The sequence below is a fragment of the Mytilus galloprovincialis genome, chromosome 4, assembly GCF_965363235.1.
Source record: "Mytilus galloprovincialis chromosome 4, xbMytGall1.hap1.1, whole genome shotgun sequence".
Classification (NCBI taxonomy): Eukaryota; Metazoa; Mollusca; class Bivalvia; order Mytilida; family Mytilidae; genus Mytilus; species Mytilus galloprovincialis.
The window spans coordinates 56,435,785-56,461,708 of NC_134841.1; the positions used below are offsets into that span (position 1 = coordinate 56,435,785).

Genomic DNA, 25,924 nt, shown 5'->3' on the forward strand with positions numbered 1-25,924 from the left:
ATCTGAGTCTTACATATATATATATATATATATATATATTAGAACAAAAAATTTGTGAAAGCAAATTTACAGATCTAACATTGTTGGGTTGATTGTTTAGACGAGTTGTATATATATCTATAATACTAAAATTACGAGGTCCAATTTGTCAGCCGTCATCATGTAAAAACGACGAATCAAAGAATTCAACTTTATATATAACTAATATTGTACAAACGTGTAGATTAAAAATTACACCACTCCAGGCCCTTTTTGCTGGTGATCTGATGGATAAATCTGTTGTAGAGTTGTCACTGACTCAGACGTACTTATGAATATAATTATTTTCTGTGACTGTATTTTGCATTAATTTGTAGGATACTTTACTATAGATAATTGAGCTGATCTGTAACAATAACATCTCCATGCCTTATATATCATGTACTGTAGTTCGACGCTAGATTAAACTGACGAGGAAAGGTAACACACGGCCACCGAAAGCTTTATTTTGAAGCCCAGGTGGTCGTGTGGTCTAGCGGGACGGCTACAGTGCAGGCGATTTGGTGTCACAATATCTCAGTAGCATGGGTTCTAATCCCCGCGAGGGAAGAACAAAAAATTTGCGAAAGCAAATTTACAAATCTAACATTGTTGGGTTGATGTTTAGACGAGTTTTATATATATATATATATATGGTCCGAGTACACAGTTATAGTCCTTTGATTTTTGTTGTCCACGAATATAGTCCTTAGTGTGGAAAAGTACGTCTGAGTCAGTGACAACTCTACAACAGATTTATCCATCAATGAGTGATCTTATGGATCTTATGGATAAATCTGTTGTAGAGTGATCTTATGGATAAATCTGTTGTAGAGTTGTCACTGACTCAGATGTAATTATAAATATAATTATTTTTTGTGACTGTATCTTGCATCAATTTGTAGGATCCTTTAAAATTACTATAGATAATTGAGCTGATCTGTAACAATAACATATCCATGCCTTATATATCATGTACTGTAGTACGACGCTAGATTAAAACTGATGAGGAAAGATAACACACGACCACCGAAAGCTTATTATTGTGAAGCCCAGGTGGTCATGTGGTCTAGCGGGATGGCTACAGTGCAGGCAATTTGGTGTCACAATATCTCAGTAGCATGGGTTGAATCCCATTGAGGGAAAAACAAAAAATTTGCAAAAGCAAATTTACACATCTAACAACATCAACCCAACAATGTTATAATCGCCTGCACCGTAGCCGTCCTGCTAGACCACAGGACCACCTGGGCTTCATAAATGAAGCTTTCAGTGGCCGGATGTTACCTTTCCACGTCAGTTTTAATCTAGCGTCGTACTACAGTACATGATATATAAAGCATGAAGATGTTATTCTTACAGATCAGCTAAATTATCTATAGTAAAGGATCCTACTAATTAATGTAAGATACAGTCACAGAAAATAATTATATTTATAAGTACGTCTGAGCCAGTGACAACAGATTTATCCATCGAATCACCAGCAGTGATGGTGATACATGGCTGTGTACATTATAAATATACATCTCGTCTAAACATCAACCCAACAATGTTAGATCTGTAAATTCGCATTTGCAAATTTTTCGTTCTTCCCTTGCCGAGATTCGAAATCATGCTACTGTGATATCATGACACCAAATTGCCTGCACTGTAGACGTCCCACTAGACCACACGACCACCTGGGCTTCATGGTATATTGCCCCCCCCCTCATTTACACCTTCAATTTCAAAAATTCTAGCTATTCTAACTTCTTTTCATAGTAATAATACTCCAATAATTAGTTTGTATGTGCAATGATAACAATATGTTCATCAATAAAAATAAAACAAAATATATGATTATTGGAACAAAACAAAGAGCAATGCCACATTACAATGAGAGTTGTTTAACTATTAACAATCAAGTGATACAATCTTCCACATGCGAAAGTCTTTTAGGCATTAAATTTGACCCTTCCCTCACATGGCCAAACCAAATTGATGTGATCTGTTCAAAAATATCATCTAGACTATATCTACTATTAAAGATTAAAAAATTTCTAAATCTAGACTGCAGAAAATTATTCTATAATGGTTATATCTTGCCACTAATTGATTATTGTTGTATAGTGTGGTGTAGTTGTAGCACTGAGGGTTTAAAAAGGATATTAAAATTACAAAAGAGGGCTGCTAGATTAATATTAGAAACAGACCCATTCGCTCCTTCTCCCTTCCCTAGATCTTCCATCAATTTCTTCATTTTCAATCAACACTTGATGGACAATTGATGGAAATTTGATGGTACTTGATGGAATTCCATCCTAAACCAAAAATATCCATCAAAGGATGATGGAAATTAGAAATATTTTTTCCATCATCATTCTTTTGATGGAAAATTTGATGGAATCTTTAACCCGTGATGGAAAGTTGGATGGCATTTTTACCCTTTGATGGAAAATTGGATGGCATTTTTACCCCTGATGGAAAATATGATGGCATTTATTCCATCTGATGGTAAATAGGATGGAAATGAAAGAATTTTGATGGAAATTGGACTTAAACATTTTCTTTGATGGAAAGAGGGATGGTATTTGGACTCTTTCTTGATGGAAAAAAAACTTAGAAAATTTTTCCATCACAGGTGTCAGGTGCCAATCTGTTTTCCTTTAACCTTTGTGTACAGGATGTGACATCATAAATGAACACAGAGTTTATTAACAAATTTAAATTTGAACATTCATGAACATGCAGACAAGAAGCAAAGATGACTTCTGTCATTAACAAATTATGGATTTTACAATGGATTTAGATCAAAAGGTTCTTATTAATTCTATTGACTGGGATTGAATAGTGCAGATGTATTCTTCTGATGACATAATTGTCTCTTGGATTTAGGAAGATTAGTGTGTACACATGTTCTGGATTAAATCTTTTGGTAAGTACAATGTATTTGAATTTCCACCATTTTGAATATATGTGCATGCTCTTTTAGTTCAAAGTTAAGTGACATTTAAAATGTTTTATTAGCTTTTCAGAGTCAAGAGAAAAAAACTAGACCATAGATTTATAGAAATTATTAATCAAGAAGATGTGGTATACATGGTATATAATTGCCAGTGAGACAACTATCAACAAAAGACCAAATGACACAAAAAATGTGAATATACATATCATACAATTGTGTACGACAGGAATCATATTTTGTATCATTTTAAAACATTATTTGTTTTATAAAATTATTTAGTACTTAATTCCAATAAAATAATTTTGCTATAAAATTAGAGATCTGTGGTATGACCGACAATTATACATTTATATATCCACAAATGACAAGTAACTAATAACCTTTGTCTTTACAATGTTAACTTATTCTAATTTATCATGTTTATAATATGCTAGATTCTTTTATTTTTATTTTGCAGAATTTGCCATCAACTAATTCAACTTTAAGGACAGAGATTCCAATGGGACACTGAACTAAAAGATACACACATGTAACTGGACTACCTATAGATGACAGAGAACAAATATTGTTTTATGACATCACAGAAAATGCCATATATGGAAAGATTTTCAAATTCCATCAGATGGAAAAACAGACTTCAATTATCCATCAGATGGAAAATATCCCCTAATTATCCATCAGATGGAAAATATGCCATCAATTATCCATCAGATGGAAAATATGCCATCAATTTTCCATCAATATGAAAAAATTCCATCAAACATTTTCCATCAATTTTTTTCCATCACTGATGGAAAGTTGATGGAAAGTTGTTCCAATACTCCATCAACTTGATGGCATTTTTTCCATCTCGAAATTCCATCACGTTTTGATGGAAAATCTAGGGAAGGGAATTATTGCACCCTTATTCAAACACTTAAACTGGATGACAGTTGAACAGAGAATAAAATATCATAAGTTAGTGATGACATTTAAGTGCATTAAATGTGATGCCCCATCATATCTTACTAACAAGTTTCATTATGTTTCAGACAGAAATCCATACCCCTTGAGAAATGCTGTTCAAGGAAACCTCATACTCCCTAAACCAAAAACAGAATTGTTCAAAAATCTTTTATGTATTCTGGACCATTCTTGTGGAATAATTTGCCAATACCGTTAAGAAATATTACAAATGTTAATTCTTTCAAATACAAAATAACAGATCATTTATTGAAATCAACCTAGCTGTATCAATAATATAAAAAAAACTGATCATGTCATCATGTTTATTTTTTTTCATCACATTTTATCAAGTTGTATTGAACATTATTATCATACTTGACTTTTTATACTAATGTATGCAATGTATATGTTTGCATTTTGTTTGATTTCTCATGTCGAGGGCCTCAAGGAAGATTAGTTATATAGCTAACTGTGTAACCCTCTTAAAATAAAGTATTGTTGTTGTTGTTGTTGTTTAACATGCTGGAACAGATGTTTTAAAAATTTTACTTTTTTTAAATTTTGTGAGCCATGGTAATTTGACCCCTCCCCCTTTTTTACCATGGAAAATCAAAACTATCCTTATATATATATATTCAAGCTACATGGTCTAGTCAGTAAGGATCAGTAAGTATTTTGAATGACATTTTGTTGGTAAAGACTTCAGAGAACTTATACCAAGCAAAGATATTTCTTTAAATCAATCATGAAAAATGTACCTCCCTTTCTTGTATGAATGATTTTTTAATCTATGATGAGCTTTAGAATAATGTATAATGTTCTAATAATCATCTAGGATGAAAAAAACAGGGGGTTCAATTTACCATAGCGGTATTTTGACCCCGGGGTCAATTTACCATGGGGTTCAAAATACCATATGACACTGGGTCCCCCTTTTCTGGGAAAAATCTGGTTGATTATATAGGGAAGCACTGTTCAAAGCATGACCGGAGCGGGCCCCCACTTATGAAAATTTCTGGATCCGCCACAGTTATTGAATAAGGTATAGGAAATATTTTAGCAGTTATTATTTTGATACAAAAACTATTATCAATACCTTTGCATGTGCACTTTTAAATTGTTGGGATTTGTTCTATCCTCAAAAATAAGCGACAATTTGCACTCCACGAAAATAACCTGCTATACAGTACTTAGAAGGATTGTTTGCCATCTTGTGTATATAAATGTTGTCACAGTTTCACATCTATAAATGCAGGCATAGTATTTTGGAATTACAATATATAATTTCTATTTTTTTCAGATATTTATGACAGCAGTAGTATGTTTAGTATCATCTGTTATAGTAGTAGCCTATACATGTTTATTACCACAAGAATACACCAAAGGTGTGGCAAGATGTATTTTCCATCTATTTTTTGGTCATTGGTTATTAGTTAATGTTGTGTTTAACTATGTAATGGCAGCATTTACAAACCCAGGAAATCCACCATATGTGAGTATATTATACGTCTGAAATATCTCCCTTAATTACAACTAAGCAGTTTTATAATTAACATTTGTTATGACCTTTCGTACCACAAAATAAGAAACTGAAATAAATTAATGCAAAAGATTTTGAAGGGTGTCTGTACTCCAATACTTGACAGGCATATGAATAATATAGGGTTATTGCATGAATATTGGGGAATATTGTCCGAGTAGAATTTTATATTGCACGAGCATGCGAGTGCAATATATGTTCTACGAGGGACAATATTCCCCAATATTCATGCAATAACCCTTTTAATTGAATAGCAATATAATATTTGAAAGTAAAAATTGGTTTAAAGTAAGATTTTGTCGTTGATGACGTCATTAATTTAAAAAATTTATTGCACTAGTGAAATATTGGAATTTATTGCACGCTAACTTTTGGTTACTTTCTGTGGGAAATATTATATTGCTATGCAATAAAAGGAGTTATTTCATATTGGTATTATTTTTGTAGGTTTCTCTATGCGAATTGGATTTTGAATAAAAAAGCATATTCACCTGGAGAAAAGTGTTATTCACCGCGCTTAACGTCACACGCTTTTACATGCAACGTTATGTTAAAATGTTTTATGTAAAATTTGTTTTGGTATATGTTTGTGAGTAAATACATTTTCTTCTCTCGGAATATGGAATAAAACAATTACTGTCTTTTGTTTTGGTAAATATGGGGTTTAATTGACTTTTGAAAAACTGATATTCACTTCGTCCTTCGGCCTCAGTGAATATCAGTTTTTCAAAAGTCAATAAAACCGCACATTTACCTCATCAAAAGACAGTAATTGTATAAAATTGGATATGAAGCAATGAGACAGCCACCCAATAACACAATTGGATCATGTGAAGTTTGTAAATATATTAACGAAAAAAGGACATTTAAAAATTATAGACCTCATCTTCATCTGCAAAGAGCAAAAGCACAAACCTTATAACATGAACAGAAAGGAATACAGTATACTGTTACATTAACAAGACACCAACCACTTAACATAAACAAGAGCTAACTCTGTAAAATGTAAACCACAAGAAAGAAAACACACCTTAGAACATCAGTGTGAACATGTACACACCATATTGCATAAGCATGAACACAATTCAACAGAATGATAAAAGATTAGAAAATTGTATTACATGTACTGGATTTTACAAAACTTTTAGTAAAAATGAAACATATGCAGATGCAGACCATTTTAAGCGGATATTCACTTGCTCATGATTATGCATTAAAGATTGAGGATTTATGCGCTCCATAGTATATTTGCAGGATATTTTTAATAGTTGACTTCCAAAAAATGTTTCATTGCAAGACTTTATGCACTGGTTGAAATTCGCATAAAGCAAGGTTATTCATTTGTATATGTGCAATTTCAAATATAACTCGTTTTTATTAATTTAAAATGAAGGTAGTATATCTAGAAAGCTGTAAAACTTGGTTAATTGTTTAATAGTTTGGAATTAGTGGTCTGACACCTAATGAATCTGTCCAATACCACCCAAAAACTCAATACTGTATACATGAATTGATAGTTTTACACATTTTCTCCCAAAGTTCCAGAAACAATATCTATATACATTTTGTATATGTAAGTAATGTATAGTTCCAAAACCATCTTGGACTCTTGACATAAATTTTTTATACATTTTAGGAGGTTCCAGAAACAGTATCTATATGTAAGAAATGTATCAGTTCAAAACCACCTAGAACTCATCATTGTAGTATATGTAACAAATGTGTGTTAAAAATGGATCATCATTGTCGTATCCTTATCACAATGCAGTTCTTATAGAAGAAGAAGATATTCATTTCCAATTATGGTCCCCAAAGGGCATAAACATTACAACATCAATCATTTTCATAATACAATACAAACAATGATATAAAAAAAAGATTAATGAGAACTATTTAAGTTTTTAAAGAATATGTAGAAAAAGAATCTATAATATGTGTTTTTTTTTAAATACTAATGCATTTTAATGCAAGTGTGGTTGATATAGATAACAAACAAGCAGCCCAAAAAGAAAAAAAGAAACATAGATATCCATATATGTATAGTACACAATAAGTTGGATAAATTAAACATATAATAACTAGCCAAAAAGAAAGTAGAATTCATGCATGTCCATGACTCATCCTGTGTCATATATAAATGGGGTAGTGAACAAAATAAAATTTCAGTCAAAAATTCAAATATACCGGTAGTAAAGATAAAGTTTTATTACTTTAATTTCACTGGTGATATTACGGCACATGTTATTCTAGTACATAAATACTACTATGGATTCATTATTACTCATGGCTACCAATTTTTATGGATTTTATGGGTTTATGGCTTTATGCATGTCAACACAAATTTGAATGTTCAACAAGTGCAAAATATCACTAAGCAAACTTTGCCAAAACCCATCAAAAATATCCACATTATATAAAACTATTCATCAATCTACCAAAATTGGACCGCTTGAAAAATAAATGAATCCACAGTATATGTTTTATTTTCATCATTATGACACATATACTTAAATATAATTCCAAGAGCAAGTTTGCAACAATCTCCCTTAACAAAAATCAGCTTGGATAAACAATTGTGTTGGATTTTATAACCATCGATATTTCTTTTTGTTTATTGTTTATTTATTTATTGGCGCTATTTATGTATGTGCAGTAGGTTATGATTCCTTCAAAGAACATTTCTATGGAAAAAAGGTTGGTTTAGCATCTTTTAATTCATCTTTGAAAAATAATGACATAATTTTTTTAGTCAGAGCTCTTGTAAAGTACAAAAATATCCTTTGAGTTCCTATAACCTACAGTTTATGCTTGAACAACTATTATGGATATTCTCTGTATATGGACACTTGGGTTTGTCGACAATTCTTTTATCCTTAAACGAAGTTTATATTCTTAAGCTAGAATATGTTATGTTCATATACGGTGAATTCAGAAATGATTGCAATTTTTTTTTAAAGTTGACTAAAATGCAAGATTGATTATTGCGATTTCATAAAAATCTCGAATGTCTGAGTTCTTATTATTGCAATACCCACCCAATTGCATTAGAATTACAAAACATTCTGAATTTACAACAAAACAAATTCCACCACATAATTTATTTTCTCTTTAACAGTCAATATGTATGTCTTTTTTTAATACTACATTTAAAAATTAATTAAATATATTTACAATAAAAGTATTGAAGTTTGGGGGGTTATAACAAATGTATATGCTATGATTCTGAGACAATGTGTATTTTGAATATATTTATAACCAGAATATTTACATAAATGAAAGGAGAAAGCAATAGAACAATACTCAAAAATCATTTAGAGGTTTACACACTGTCTTCAACGATAAACAAGTGTTCTTACCATATATTAATCTGTAAATGACTTACAGACAAAACAACAATAAAAAAAGAGTTAAAAATCTTTAGGCAGCAACCATTTGTTTTTCGGGGGGGGGGGGGCTATGGTTTTTTTTGGAAAAAAAAGTTTGTTTCCAGTTTTTGGAGAAAAAAATAATTTGTTTTTGTTTCTGAGAAAAAAAATTTGTTTGTTTCACCCTCAGCTGCCACTATATGTAATGCTAAAATTGAAAGAAAAAAAATGTTTTCGACTTGTCACGAAAAAAATAGATTGTTTTTCGCCGCAGGCGGAAAAAAAAATTTGTCCAGAAAAAAAAACCATAGCCCCCCCCCCCCCCAGAAAATCAAATGGTTGCTGCCTTACCACCCTGATAACTGTATTATGACTAATGAAAACACAGCTACAAGAAAGTCAATGTAAACATATGTGTGTAGTTATATTTTTTTTTACATTTTGCAGGAATATCCATTTCCAGGTTTTATGTATCCTCTCAATATAGCACATGAAGTTTGGCAGCACACAGCCACAGCAACTGTAAGTTGTAAGTAAAAATTGTCAAGAGCAAATGAAGGTGTTTACTATGTCCACAAAGAGAGGACATAATATGATATACCTTTGTATGTCTGTCCCCAGAGAGGACATAATATGATATACCTTTGTATGTCTGTCCACAAAGAGAGGACATAATATGACATACCTTTGTATGTCTGTCCACAAAGAGAGGACATAATATGACATACCTTTGTATGTCTGTCCACAAAGAGAGGACATAATATGATACACCTTTGTATGTCTGTCCACAAAGAGAGGACATAATATGATATACCTTTGTATGTCTGTCCACAAAGAGAGGACTTTATATGACATACCTTTGTATGTCTGTCCACAAAGAGAGGACTTTATATGACATACACCTTTGTATGTCTGTCCACAAAGAGAGGACATAATATGATATACCTTTGTATGTCTGTCCACAAAGAGAGGACATTATATGACATACCTTTGTATGTCTGTCCCCAGAGAGGACATAATATGACATACCTTTGTATGTCTGTCCACAAAGAGAGGACATAATATGACATACCTTTGTATGTCTGTCCACAAAGAGAGGACATAATATGATATACCTTTGTATGTCTGTCCACAAAGAGAGGACATAATATGATATACCTTTGTATGTCTGTTCACAAAGAGATGACATAATATGAAATACCTTTGTATGTCTGTCCATAAAGAGAGGACATTATATGACATTTGTATGTCTGTCCACAAAGAGAGGACATAATATGATACACCTTTGTATGTCTGTCCACAAAGAGAGGACATAATATGATATACCTTTGTATGTCTGTCCACAAAGAGAGGACATAATATGATATACCTTTGTATGTCTGTCCACAAAGAGAGGACATAATATGACATACTTTTGTATGTCTGTCCACAAAGAGAGGACATAATATGGTATACTGTTGTATGTCTGTCCACAAAGAGAGGACATAATATGGTATACTGTTGTATGTCTGTCCACAAAGAGAGGACATAATATGACATACCTTTGTATGTCTGTCCACAAAGAGAGGACTTTATATGACATACACCTTTGTATGTCTGTCCACAAAGAGAGGACATAATATGATATACCTTTGTATGTCTGTCCACAAAGAGAGGACATTATATGACATACCTTTGTATGTCTTTCCACAAAGAGAGGACATAATATGACATACCTTTGTATGTCTGTCCACAAAGAGAGGACATTATATGACATACCTTTGTATGTCTGTCCACAAAGAGAGGACATAATATGATATACCTTTGTATGTCTGTCCACAAAGAGAGGACATAATATGACATACCTTTGTATGTCTGTCCACAAACAGGGGACATAATATGAATACATTTGTATGTCTGTCCACAAAGAGAGGACATAATATGACATACCTTTGTATGTCTGTCCACAAATAGAGGACATAATATGACATACTTTTGTATGTCTGTCCACAAGGAGAGGACATAATATGATATACCTTTGTATGTCTGTCCCCAGAGAGGACATAATATGATATACCTTTGTATGTCTGTCCACAAAGAGTGGACATTATATGACATACCTTTGTATGTCTGTCCACAAAGAGAGGACATAATATGATATACCTTTGTATGTCTGTCCACAAAGAGAGGACATAATATGATACACCTTTGTATGTCTGTCCACAAAGAGAGGACATAATATGACATACCTTTGTATGTCTGTCCACAAAGAGTGGACATTATATGACATACGTTTGTATGTCTGTCCACAAAGAGAGGACATAATATGATATACCTTTGTATGTCTGTCCCCAGAGAGGACATAATATGATATACCTTTGTATGTCTGTCCACAAAGAGTGGACATTATATGACATACCTTTGTATGTCTGTCCACAAAGAGAGGACATAATATGACATACCTTTGTATGTCTGTCCACAAAGAGAGGACATTATATGACATACCTTTGTATGTCTGTCCACAAAGAGAGGACATAATATGACATACCTTTGTATGTCTGTCCACAAAGAGAGGACATTATATGACATACCTTTGTATGTCTGTCCACAAAGAAAGGACATAATATGACATACCTTTGTATGTCTGTCTACACTCTTTGCAGAAGCATATTTCTATAGGATTTTATACAGACTTCGGCCACAAAAGACAAAATAAAATATCCACAAAAATACAATTCCACAAAAATACAATTTTTTCTCAATCAACGAAAATTGATACCCAAGAGAATTACTAAATCCACAGTACACTGATATACATATCATATCTTGTATCCAGATTATCCATTTGCTATCCTTATACTGCTTCTATAATGTAATAGACCACTTTCAAGTTTGTCCTTCACCGGAAAACTCGTTTTGCATGCCTTTATGATGTCAATTACCAGATATAGAAGATCGCCTGTATATCTGCTCTATTTACGTTCATCAAGCGTCTTAGTGATCATCATTGTGCAGGATAAGCTAGAAAATAGTTTTTCTGTAGGTACTTAATCGCCATTCCCTAATGACAGCAGTGCTAATTGTCAATTATGAGAATTCAATTTGCTGAATAATTCATGCAATATAGTATATATCATAGTTTTCTAATCACTCGCTCAACTTGGGAATGGAAGTGACGATGCTCCTAAACACACGAATGATGTTCACTAAAACCTAAGTTTTTGACGGAAATACATCAAACTCGAAAGTTGTCTATTCCATTTCATTTGTGATATTATATCCTTTAAAAAAAATGTGCTTTTAAATACGTTTACTGGTATATATACTTATCTTTTTTCAGGCAGCGCCATACAAACATGACGAGAATGATTTAGAAATGGATTATGTGGATGCATTTTTCCACAATGCAGTATTGTACGAGTTTATTTTAGCCAGTGGTGTTTGTGTGGCTATATCACTGTTATTAGTATGGCACATCAAAATGGTCAGTTATAATGAAACAAATATAGAAATCCATATCAACAAAAAAGAGAAGGCCAGACTGAAAGCTCTGGGGATTGTAAGTTTACATTTGTTGTGTTGCTAATAAATATACCATAACATAAATACCCATAGGCGGATCCAAGGGAGGGGGGTTTCAGGCCCCCCTTTCTTGTGAAAAATTTAGTTGATTATATAGGGAATCACTGAAGCATGACTGGAGTGCCCCCCCCCTTTTAGGTTAGTCAGCGGGCCCCCCCCCCCCCCCCCCCCACCTTATGAAAAGTTCTGGATCCGCCACTGAATACCTGTTGACAAATGAGAATGTCAGAAAACCTATCAACACAATTATGAAACGACAGATACTTAAAAAACAACAGTTATTATTCCATCTTAATATTTTGATTTTGTGTATGGATAGTTACAGATGTAAACTGTGTGTTTCATTATAAGTAACAATGGATAGTTTTCATTATAAAACTTATGTACATATACTTTTTTCTGAAGAAATTTCTTTAATTTGTCCACATTTAGAAGAAGTTTACTTTTTTTCAATTGCTTGCTTCCAGGAAGCAATTTGCCAACATATTTTTCCATATGCAAAGTGACATTAGCGTGACCCTTCTTGTAAAATCTGGTGATCTCAAAATGAATGGAACTGTCATTAAAATAAACAATTATCTGATTGTACATGTTAAACACATGCTCAATATCCATGCCTCTTTGTTGATTGTTAACTATAAGGTGACAATCAGTAAAGTATGGTTTCAAAACACAACAATTAAGTAGCTGCCATTTTTTCCCCTCATAACAGACAGAGAGAAAAAAAATTGACGATTATACGATATATTGCGTAAAAAATTATAAAATTGTGCTCAGAAGACTAAGTTTATGATATATACATGCATTGGTTCAAGAATTGGATAAACATTATTTTTCGCCAGTCACTCGTTTCATATGACTTTAATTGCAAACACATATTGTAAAAATATATTTCTCATATGAAGATGTAGCAGGTACAACAAGGAAGTTACTGTGGATTAATTTATTTTCATTGGTACTTATTTTTGTGGATTGATGAAAACTTGTATTTTCCTGGATATATAATTTTGTTGTTTTGCCAAAGTCTGCATTCAACCTTATGGGAAATCAGTAATTTCGTTGAACATTTAAATTCGTGGTTCATATGTACCTACCAAATCCACGAAAAGAAGTACCCAACGAAAAATGATGAATCCATACCTGCCAACTTTTCAAATTGTCCATGGGGCTTTGACGTGCAAGATGGCTCTAAAAGTGCTACAAAACATTCAAGGGGGCTTCAAATACATTTTAATGTTGTTTTTTTGGCTTCTTCGTACTTTTGCAAGCCTGTAGCATTGTAAAATTAATAGTTTTGTTTAAAATTGTGGACAAAATTGCTCTTTCAAAATTTCCATTTCGGAGCCTTCATGGGGGAAATCCCCTGTAAATAGTGACAGTTGGCAGTTAACTATTTAAAGCCTGTTATCTGTCCTCTTTGGTTAATCTTTATTAAAAAAAACAAGAATAGGCTTACAATTATATCAGATATATTGACAAAATTACTATTCAAGAATAAAATCAACAAAATATTCATCCATATTGATTTATTTGAAGGTCAGATTTATAAGCTTGATGCCCTAAAAAAAATAATTTTAAGTTAGAAATTATCATTTAAAGACTGAATAAATGAACATATCAATTTAAATTAGAATTATGCATATTTCTTTTTCATTTTTAACAGAAATTCAAGAATCCATACCATCATGGAGTATTAAGGAATTGGAAAATATTTTTAGGATTATATGATGGAAGGTAAAATTATAGCAAAATGTGGAAGGAGAATTTAGTGATGTAATTTGATAATAGATATTCAATACAAGTTTTGTGTTGGCAACATTGTAGTAATGGAGTCTTATCTGATGGAAACTTTGATATAACATTGGACAACATTTCTCACTGAATGAGTTACTAAAGTAGCCTTTTCAATAGTCGTCTGGCGCGAAAAGGACGATAACTCAATTTTAGAATTTAATATTTTTGGAGACGGTCAATTTTCGGAATTCCATGCTTGATCATCCCGATTTTTTCTTTGAATTATTGCTGCATTCTTTGACAATAAGGTATATTTAACAAGGCAGTATTATCAATGTATTATCGTGGTATCAATATATGTTAGAAATGTTAGATACCTGAATTATTTGTAATTTTGGCAAGGACAATTCATCACGTCCCCTGAAAACATGATTTTGTAAAATATCACTTATTGGCATCTCCGGGCGGCAAGCCAGATTAATTTCCTGATAATCTTTACTACAGCATTCTGATTGTTATTAATTGCTACATATTACCGCTTTTTTGTAAATCGATGTTTGTTTACATTATCAACAAATGTGAGTAACATTGTAGGTCGAGTTGTCGTTTATGGTGTATAGTTTGTTCCAAACCATTGTTTGTTTCTGGTACAGGTTGGCAGTTGTTTATCAACAATAAAGTTGTTGCAACATAAACACATGTTATTTTCAGTGTGTATGTGTGTTTTTCTTTCTTTCTAATTAGTTATGATTGTTTATAAAAACAAAATGTTTTTAAATTCATTTGGAAGACAGGATTGTCATGTAATTGTTATTTCCCTTGTTTAAAAATAGAAATTGCGTGTTTCTATATTTAACAATTTGCATGACACTATTTAGTACATATTTGTTAAATAATATAGATATTGCTGTTTTGAATTCATTGTTAAAGAGAATTATATATGTCCTAAAATTCAATATTTGCATCGTTGCTTATCATTTATAACCTTTGTTGAAAGACTTAATCATTTTAGATAAGTTGTTTGAAAATATTGTTGGTTTCAAACTTCCTTCTGTTGTTTAATTGAAAGCAGTCAATGGCACTTTTCAAGGACTGCCAACGCTAATACTGTATATGGTTGGTAACAACATTGAATGATTGAGATGTTTATGAACTGACATTCAGTCCGACCATGGGAAGCTGTGCTCTGCCGGATGGTTGCTCAATTATTGTAGTCATTCAATGCTACATTTCTCTTTAGGTCTACATAATAAAAATTGTACTTAATTGAAAAAAAATATATATTGTTTTCATTTATTTTATTAAGATAGCGCTATCACATTTGGCATCCATCGTATCTTTATTTATCAGTTGTCAAATTAGACCAATATGTGGTCTGCATCCCCTGCATAATTGATCCTTTTACATACATGTCAGACTCCACTCCTTTATTTCTTTAATGGCTTTCAGTTATTTGGTGGACACAGGGAATTGATTCCCCGTTCCCTCCCCAAACTCCTACTTCACTCCATATTCTGTTCCTCTGCACTCTTATTTTTTCATCAACAAGAATTATCCCTGTTTTATCAAACTTTTCTCACGATTAAGACCACCCTGCCTCAAGCTTTCATCCATCAAATTCTCATTTCTAGTCCTCTTATTCCACAGTTCCCATAATTCTGTCCAACCCCTTTAAAGTGTCCCAATGACTCGCACCAATTAACAACCCATCATTCAACAAATTATATTAAACAACCTGATTTGTCTCCTATATGCAAAAATTATGAGTCAGGTTTTTTTGCTTTAATATAAATGGCAATTTTTAGCTCACCTGGCCCGAAGGGCCAAGTGAGCTTTTCTCATCACTTGGCGTCCGTCGTCCGTCGTCGTCCGTCGTCCGTCGTCCGTCGTCGTCGTCCGTCGTCGTTAACTTTTACAAAAATCTTCTCCTCTGAAACTACTGGGCCAAATCAAACCAAACTTAGCCACAATCATCATTGGGGTATCTAGTTTAAAAAATGTGTGGCGTGACCCGGTCAACCAACCAAGATGGCCGCCACGGCTAAAAATAGAACATAGGGGTAAAATGCAGTTTTTGGCTTATAACTCAAAAACCAAAGCATTTAGAGCAAATCTGACATGGGGTAAAAATGTTTATCAGGTCAAGATCTATCTGCCCTGAAATTTTCAGATGAATCGGTCAATCGGTTGTTGGGTTGCTGCCCCTGAATTGGTAATTTTGAAGAAATTTTGCTGTTTTTGGTTATTATCTTGAATATTATTATAGTTAGAGATAAACTGTAAACAGCAATAATGTTCAGCAAAGTAAGATCTACAAATAAGTCAACATGACCAAAATGGTCAGTTGACCCGTTTAGGAGTTATTGCCCTTTATAGTCAATTTTTAACCATTTTTCGTTAATTAAAGTAATCTTTTACAAAAATCTTCTCCTCTGAAACTACTTGGCCAAATTAATCCAAACTTGGCCACAATCATCTTTGGGGTATCTAGTTGAAAAAATGTGTGGTGTGACCTGGTCAACCAACCAAGATGGCCGCCACGGCTAAAAATAGAACAAAGGGGTAAAATGCAGTTTTTGGCTTATAACTCAAAAACCAAAGCATTTTGAGGAAATCTGACTGGGATAAAAATGTTTATCAGGTCAAGATCTATCTGCTCTAAAATTTTCAGATGAATCGGTCAATCGGTTGTTGGGTTGCTGCCCCTGAATTGGTAATTTTGAGGAAATTTTGCTGTTTTTGGTTATTATCTTGAATATTATTATAGATAGAGATAAACTGTAAACAGCAATAATGTTCAGCAAAGTAAGATCTACAAATAAGTCAACATGACCAAAATGGTCAGTTGACCCGTTTAGGAGTTATTGCCCTTTATAGTCAATTTTTAACCATTTTTCGTAAATTAAAGTAATCTTTTACAAAAATCTTCTCCTCTGAAACTACTTGGCCAAATTAATCCAAACTTGGCCACAATCATCTTTGGGGTATCTAGTTTAAAAAAAAATGTGTGGCGTGACCTGGTCAACCAACCAAGATGGCCGCCACTGTAAAAATAGAACATAGGGGTAAAATGCAGTTTTTGGCTTATAACTCAAAAACCAAAGCATTTTGAGGAAATCTGACATGGGATAAAAATGTTTATCAGGTCAAGAACTATCTGCCCTGAAATTTTCAGATGAATCGGTCAATCGGTTGTTGGGTTGCTGCCCCTGAATTGGTAATTTTGAGGAAATTTTGCTGTTTTTGGTTATTATCTTGAATATTATTATAGATAGAGATAAATTGTAAACAGCAATAATGTTCAGCAAAGTAAGATCTACAAATAAGTCAACATGACCAAAATGGTCAGTTGACCCCTTTAGGAGTTATTGCCCTTTATAGTCAATCTTTAACCATTTTTCATAAATCTAAGTAATCTTTTACAAAATCTCCACTGAAACTACTAGGCCACAATCATCTTTGGGGTATCTAGTTTGAAAAATGTGTCCGATGACCTGGCCATTCAACCAAGATGGCCGCCACGGCTAAAAATAGAACATAGGGGTAAAATGCAGTTTTTTGCTTATAACTATGAAACCAAAGCATCTAGAGCAAATCTGACAAGAAGTTAAATTGTTAATCAAGTCAATATCTATCTGCCCTGAATTTTTCAGATGAATTGGACAACTGGTTGTTGGGTTGCTGCCCTCCAATTGGTAATTTTTAAAGAAATTTTGCCGTTTTTGGTTATCTTGAATACTATTATAGATAGCGATAAACTGTAAACAGCAATAATGTTCAGCAAAGTAAGATCTACAAATAAGTCAACATGACCTAAATGGTCAATTGACCCCTTAAGGAGTTATTGCCCTTTATAGTCAATTTTTAACAATTTTCATTAATTTGGTAAATTTATGTAAATTTTTACCAAATATAGTTCTCTGTTACTAATGGGCAAAGTTCATGATAGATATAATTGTAAGAAGCAAAATCGTTCAGTAAAGTAAGAACTTCAAACACATCACCATCACCAAAATACAATTTTGTCATGAATCCATTTGTGTCCTTTGTTTAATATGCACATAGACCAAGGTGAGCGACACAGGCTCTTTAGAGCCTCTAGTTTTTCACACATCTCGTTTTTGAACTCCCATGCCTATTTGTTACTATCAACTATATGGCATCAATGCACACAATTCAAACGATCTTTTCACAAAACCACAAAAATTGCATAGCAAATACATTCTCAGGATTTTTAATAAAGTTTACTTTGCAAGCCCAAAGTGAGGAATTAATTATAAAACAATTTGGTAAAGCAAAATAAATATCTAAAAGATGTTTTAAAAATAGACTATAGTGGATGAGCTACCCCTTCGTGTAACAAGATTTATCTCTCCTGGGATTTAAACACATTGAGATTGAGATTGAATTGTTTCCCTTTGATAACAACCAGTTCCAAAGCAAGATTATTTGTTTGATGATTTTTAATTGATTAACAATATTTTGATAAAGGAAAAGGATAATACTTTCAATTTCGAGGTCTCACAAAGGCTTTTTACCTTCCATTCTAATTTTACATTAAAAACCCAAATTTAGATGAAAAGGCTAACTAAAGAAATATGTTATTCTTTTTTAAAGAAAACTTACATTTTATCAATGTTTTTACATCATTGCAGCTTACCGAACAATTGAAATTAATTTTCTATAGAACATATGATGCAATAATTTAGAAAAACAAATTTCTTGAACATTTTCAGTATTTATTTGTGAAGTCTTTTTAAATTTTTAAATTCATTTTAAGTTATGGAAACGTTTTGATTTGTTTATTACTAAGTCATCTATAAAACAGATTGACTGGGATTCATAATTTTTTGGGGGATGCTAATTTTCACAGATTTCATGTGTAAAGATGAGTCATGAATTTAAATGTTCAAAAAGTAAAAAGGTTCTATAGGCATGTATGCAGAATATGTCAAAACCTATTGGTTCTAACCTGCTGTATTTGATTTATTTGACAGAACAATATGGAGGCATATATTATTACCATCTACTCATCCACCAGAAGGAGATGGATTACGATGGCCAAAAGCTCAATATAAATATGACAGAAAGAAAGGAATATTGCAGCTCTTATGACAAAAACTGTATCAAGGCAAATATGAATGACAATATTTATAAACCAATTTTATCAAAGACCATAGATATATTAATATATGTCATTTATGAACTGTTTGTGATCAAATTTATTCCATTATTGTTTATTTTATTGCGAACCAAATGAAAGTTTTCCACAGAGTCGTCTGCTCTTGACCAGGGTATCTAAACTTTTGTCTATTCTCTTGTCCTATTGAATAACTACAAAAGCAATTGTTCTCTGTGTAGATTTTATGGCCCCGCAACAAAGTTGTCAGTGCCTTATAGTTTTACCCTTGTCCATCATTCTGTCATTCCTCAACAAACCATTATACAGACTTTTTTTCTATACGCCTTCAGATATTGGGCTGATTTTTGGTATGTGAGTAAACCATGATGAGTTACAGATCAAGTTTAAGTTACGTTCCACTCAGCTAATTTTTGCCAAAATTACAGGCTTTGGACTTTGGGCTTATTTTTGGAATGTCAGTTAACCATGATAAGTAACAGATCAAGTTGAAGTTTAGTTCCGTTCCGCTGATTTTTGTCCAAATTAAGGCTTTTTAAGACTGAAAATTGTTGAAAATCATATTTTTTTTACACAGACTTTTTTCTATACTCCTTCAAATTTTGATGTGATTTTTGATATATGAGACTACCATCATGTTTGTGTCCACATCTGTTGTTGAAATAGCAGATTTTTCAGTTTTTTGAGACAGGGCCATTCGTGATGTTTCGACACATCTAGTTTCACTTTGACCTTTTTGATTAGTTTACCTGACCAAAAAATTATCTTCTTTTTTTATTGAAATACTTTTAGAAACTTGCATAAACTGCATGCATGATTGTATTTATTCAATTTCAATAATACATTTTCAATCTGTTCAATATAAACATGGATCTAATCATAAAAACTTTATTTCTGACAAAAAATTTGGTATTGTTCCAAAGCATTTGCATGTTTTGTATATGTTCAGTTATAGAATACATTTATCAAGACCTTAATTTAAACAAAGGAGTAGTGCCGGTAAGGGCAGATTTTGGCCTCAAATTTCAGGTTCATCTAACGACAGATTTTGGACTCTTTTTAAACACTTAAATGTCTATTTCACTTGATTCGATTCGTTTATGTGAAAGATTTTATTTGATTCAGTCATTAAAACGCTCGGATTCAAGCTTATATATTATAAATATGAAAAATCTATCAAATATGCCAAAAAAACGTCTCTTTTCAGATGTTTTTTGTCAAAAATGAAAGTGGCTGCATATGTGTTCATCTTCAACCTTTATATATGTTTTGTATTATCATCAAATACAACTTACAATTCAATATTATAATGAACACAAATGCGGCCACTTTCATTTAAGACAGAAACTGTCTAAAATTTGACTACAATGCTAAAATTATGAAGATTTTAGTAATTTAGCATGACTTAATGAGATTAGTACCCGATATATGTGCATTGTATTATCAAAAATAGCCCATATTTATGTAGCTGAAGCATTTTACTTTCCAATAAATAGCTGAAAGATAACATTTTCACACTTTTGTAAAACTGCTATATTTTGGGGCCAAGAAGGGGTCTTACTGAACCTACTCCTTTATTTTAAAGTTATTATTTGTCAAACACAAAAAAGCAAACTTTAAAATAGGTAAAGTATTAAAAATTTGATCAGAAATCAACTTTTAGTTTTTGAAACAGTGTTTATATTGAAACAATTAAAAATGTTATATTGATATTGAATAAATACAACACTACATGCAATTTCAATGAGTCCTTATTTAGTATTTGTACATGTATTTTCATCATTGACAGTTCAATTTTTCGTTCAGGTAAATTAATTTGTGAGTGATAGATTTCTCCTAGAAGAAATTTAAAGGTCCCAGTGAATTAACTACACAGTGAACTATTTGTTAGATGGGACAGTTACTTAAAAAAGTTTAAATAAACAGGTAACTTGCAGGTTAATCTGTGGAAAAGTATCATTGGGTTCACAATAATTGTTCAGATTGATCCATGTTTTATATTCATGCCTTTACATTATAACATTTCTACAGGACTTTTGTGCTTGTGTGTTCTTGTGCATTGTGTCAGATACCTCAGGTGATGAACTAGAATTTATTGTTTTATGTAAAAAAAATCTTTTGTTTGGGTCTTCCTATGTAAAGTATATCATTTCAATTAAATGTCACATGAAATAGTTTGTGTAACATATAGCTATAGAGTGCAAAAATTAAACATATATGATTGCTTATTTCATGCTGAACTCACACACTTCTGTGCAATATTGTATGTTCCTTGACACTTATTTTGTTTTAACTTGAAAGTGTGGAAAAGTTTAGATACATGTATTTGTATAACATTTATTTATGATTCTAGGCTTTACCATACTCATATGTATATTAATAGTATGAAAATAATTTGTATATGTTCAAATGTATTTCTTATCAGTTTGCATATTCTTTAAAAATTACAAAATTTAACACCAACCTTAACTTTGATATACATGTATTGCATTTTAATGAAGCTTAGTAAAAGACTGTAAGAGGCTTTGCAAGCTTTTCTAATATTTTGAAATATAGCTGTATAGAAGGGAGAAATAAATGCAGCTGTAATATCTGTTTCTTCATGTTTTTATACATCGCCAAAAAATTTTTGCGTCATATAATGCTATCATGTCGTCGTCCGAAGACATATTTAGTTTCCGGACAATAACTTTAGTGAAGTTTTAGTGAATGAATCTCTATAAATTTTTACCAGAAGATTTAACACCTCTAAAGGAAGGTTGGGATCAATTTTGGTCCCAATAGTTAAGTAATTAGAGGCCAAAAAGGGGCCCAAAATGAGCATTTTTGCAGTTTTCAAACGATAACTTGTGTTTAAGTGTATGAATCTTTCTGAAATTATTCCACAAGTTTCCATACCATGAAGGGATGGTTAGTATTGACTTTGGGGGGTTATGGCTCAAAATGTTTTGGAATTAGGGGGGAAACACAAGGTTTTTCTAGTCAATGGACAATTAAGACAATTTAAATCAGTGTAAGGGAGGTAATTCAAAAGCATTTAACATACAATGTATCAGGTATGTTCAGATATACCTCCCTTACTCTTCTTGTAAATTATGTATAAAGGAATGTCAGGTTTTTGACTAATTGCAAAAAAGGGTAGTAGTTTTCAATTAATTTTTTTCCAAATTTCTCAAATTCCAAATTTTTTAAAAGTTTGAAGAAGAAATCTTTAATTGCACAATATTGTGCAATAGATTTGTAAGATTTTGACATTTGTTTTGTGTCAGAAACTCATATTATGTCAAAAATTTGATCACAATCCAAATTCAGAGCTGTATCAAGCTTTAATGTTGTGTCCATACTTGCCCCAATTGTTCAGGGTTCCACATCTGCGGGCGTATAAAGCTGCGCCCTGGGGAGCACCTGGTTAGGATATGTTAGCAAACTTGCTTTCTTTTTTTATGATCTTGGTATTGATCTCTTGATTTTTGGTTAGTGCTTTTTAAATTATAGAATTCCATTTTTTACTCAAGAAGGGTGAAATTTGTCATGAATATAGTATGCATTTTTGTTAACAGAAAAATTCCAGTTTAAATTTTTAGCCAGTCATGAATGTCAACTCATATATTGGACAAACAAAGACAGGATACATTTAAATATGATCAATTAATGCTATTATTCAGACTATTTTTTCCATAATCATGTAAAAATTGAACTTCTTATATATTTTCTTCTTATCCTTGTGTAATGGTTGTGAAAACATGTTTTACCCATTGTGTATGCTTGTTGACATTGCTTCATGGATGCATCACATCATAGTGAACAAATCATCGATTGTATGTTTCTGTTTTTAGATGGGCATTTTAGTTAGAAAATTATGTAGAATTACAATTCTATACACATGAATATAATTGTGCCATGTGATATAAATCTCTCTCTTTTATAAAGATATATATAAAGAAAAATGGGGGTTCATTGGCATTTTTAGCTCACCTGTCCCGAAGGGACAAGTGAGCTTATGCCATCACTTGGCGTCCGTCGTCGTCCGTCGTCTGTCGTCGTAAACTATTTCAAGAATCTTCTCCTGTGAAACTACTGGGCCAAATACTTTCAAACTTTAACTGAATGTTCCTTAGGGTATCTAATTTATAAATTGTATCCGAAGTTTTGATCTATCAACAAACATGGTCGCCATTGCTAAAAATAGAACATAGGGGTCAAATACAGTTTTTGGCTTATAACTCAAAAACCAAAGCATTTAGAGCAATCTGACATGGGGTAATATTGTTTATCAGGTCAAGATCTATCTGCCCTGAAATTTTCAGATGAATCAGACAACCCGTTGTTGGGTGGCTGCCCCTGAATTGGTAATTTTAAGGAAATTTTGCTGTTTTTGGTTATTATCTTGAATATTATTATAGATAGAGATAAACTGTAAACAGGAATAATGTTCAACAAAGTAAGATTTACAAATAAGTCAATATGACGGAATTGGTCAGTTGACCCCTTTAGGAGTTATTGCCCTTTATAGTCAATTTTTAACCATTTTTCGTAAATCTTAGTAATCTTTTACAAAAATCTTCTCCTCTGAAACTACTGGGCCAAATACTTCCAAACTTTAATTGAATGTACCTTAGGGTATCTAGTTTGTAAATTGTATCCGAAGTTATGATCTATCAACAAACATGGTCGCCATTGCTAAAAATAGAACATAGGGGTCAAATGCAGTTTTTGGCTTATAACTCAAAAACCAAAGCATTTAGAGCAAATCTGACATTGGGTAATATTGTTTATCAGGTCAAGATCTATCTGCCCTGAAATTTTCAGATGAATCAGACAACCTGTTGTTGGGTTGCTGCCCCTGAATTGGTAATTTTAAGGAAATTTTGCTGTTTTTGGTTATTATCTTGAATATTATTATAGATAGAGATAAACTGTAAACAGGAATAATGTTCAGCAAAGTAAGATTTACAAATAAGTCAACATGACGGAAATGGTCAGTTGACCCCTTTAGGAGTTATTGCCCTTTATAGTCAATTTTTAACCATTTTTCGTAAATCTTAGTAATCTTTTACAAAAATCTTCTCCTCTGAAACTACTGGGCCAAATACTTCCAAACTTTAACTGAATGTTCCTTAGGGTATCTAGTTTGTAAATTGTATCCGAAGTTGTGATCTATCAACAAACATGGTCGCCATTGCTAAAAATAAAACATAGGGGTCAAATGCAGTTTTTGGCTTATAACTCAAAAACCAAAGCATTTAGAGCAAATCTGACATGGGATAATATTGTTTATCAGGTCAAGATCTATCTGCCCTGAAATTTTCAGATGAATCAGACAACCTGTTGTTGGGTTACTGCCCCTGAATTGGTAATTTTAAAGAAATTTTGCTGTTTTTGGTTATTATCTTGAATATTATTATAGATAGAGATAAACTGTAAACAGCAATAATGTTCAGCAAAGTAAGATTTACAAATAAGTCAACATGACGGAAATGGTCAGTTGACCCCTTTAGGAGTTATTGCCCTTTATAGTCAATTTTTAACCATTTTTCGTAAATCTTAGTAATCTTTTACAAAAATCTTCTCCTCTGAAACTACTGGGCCAAATACTTCCAAACTTTAACTGAATGTTCCTTAGGGTATCTAGTTTGTAAATTGTATCCGAAGTTATGATCTATCAACAAACATGGTCGCCATTGCTAAAAATAGAACATAGGGGTCAAATGCAGTTTTTGGCTTATAACTCAAAAACCAAAGCATTTAGAGCAAATCTGACATTGGGTAATATTGTTTATCAGGTCAAGATCTATCTGCCCTGAAATTTTCAGATGAATCAGACAACCTGTTGTTGGGTTGCTGCCCCTGAATTGATAATTTTAAGGAAATTTTGCTGTTTTTGGTTTATTATCTTGAATATAATTATAGATAGAAATAAACTGTAAACAGCAATAATGTTCAGCAAAGTAAGATCTTCAATTAAGTCAATTTGACCAAAATTGTCAATTGACCCCTTAAGGAGTTATTGCACTTTAAAGACTTTTTTCACAATTTGTTCATCATGTTGACTTACTTTAAAAAATCTTTTCCTTTGAAACTGCTGTATCAATTTCAGCCAAACTTAGGCTAAATGAGTTTCAGAGTATCTAGTATAAATTTTATATTTTATTTCCTTGTATGTCAAGAAACATAGCTCCTATGGCTAAAATAGAACATAGGAGAAAATGATTATTTTTTTTGGCTTTTGAAGAAAATAGGACGATCCAAAAAACATTTAAATAAATTGAAAAGCCAAAATAATCATTGATGAGAGATTTAACCAAAAGAATTAAGGTGAGCGATTCAGGCTCTTGAGAGCCTCTTGTTTTTTAAGGCATTCAAATGGATAAAACCAGAGGATTTCTAAAATCTGACAAAAATTACAAAACATGACAAGCAAACATCCTTAAAAATTCAATTTTATCTAAATAAATTGTTGTTTTATTTCGAGTTTTATTTTTGTATTCCCTGGATCAGGTGAAAACAGAGGTTGCAGAGATGCTTAACTGGTATTGGCGACTGCAGCGACATTTGCTTTTTATGTAACCCCTGCCCCCCTTGTCTTTATATCCATCCCTACATCTGTATATAAATACACGTAGTATGCATGTCCCAAAATTGGTTTCCATTCTCTAAAAACTTTACAAATGGAAAAA

General features: G+C 32.2%; 1 protein-coding gene and 1 long non-coding RNA gene across 4 annotated transcripts in view; both read left to right on the forward strand.

Annotated features, from left to right (window-relative positions):
• LOC143072495 (palmitoyltransferase ZDHHC16B-like) overlaps window positions 1–25,713 on the forward strand; it is a 33,551-nt gene extending 7,838 nt beyond the window's left edge. The window contains exons 3-9 of one of the 3 annotated variants that reach the window (XM_076247436.1): window positions 5,208–5,399; window positions 7,084–7,195; window positions 8,008–8,141; window positions 9,260–9,334; window positions 12,132–12,350; window positions 14,037–14,107; window positions 19,105–25,713. In XM_076247436.1, the coding sequence (XP_076103551.1) occupies window positions 5,208–5,399; window positions 7,084–7,195; window positions 8,008–8,141; window positions 9,260–9,334; window positions 12,132–12,350; window positions 14,037–14,107; window positions 19,105–19,222 (921 nt within the window). In that variant the 3' untranslated portion in view covers window positions 19,223–25,713. The remainder of the gene's footprint in view (window positions 1–5,207; window positions 5,400–7,083; window positions 7,196–8,007; window positions 8,142–9,259; window positions 9,335–12,131; window positions 12,351–14,036; window positions 14,108–19,104) is intronic. The other 2 variants (XM_076247437.1, XM_076247438.1) reach the window with 2 other exon arrangements.
• Window positions 2,743–5,202, forward strand: LOC143072496 (uncharacterized). The gene is made up of 2 exons (XR_012977211.1): window positions 2,743–2,932; window positions 3,420–5,202. It is a non-coding gene; the product is annotated as an uncharacterized LOC143072496 (long non-coding RNA).
• Window positions 25,714–25,924: the final 211 nt, after the last annotated feature.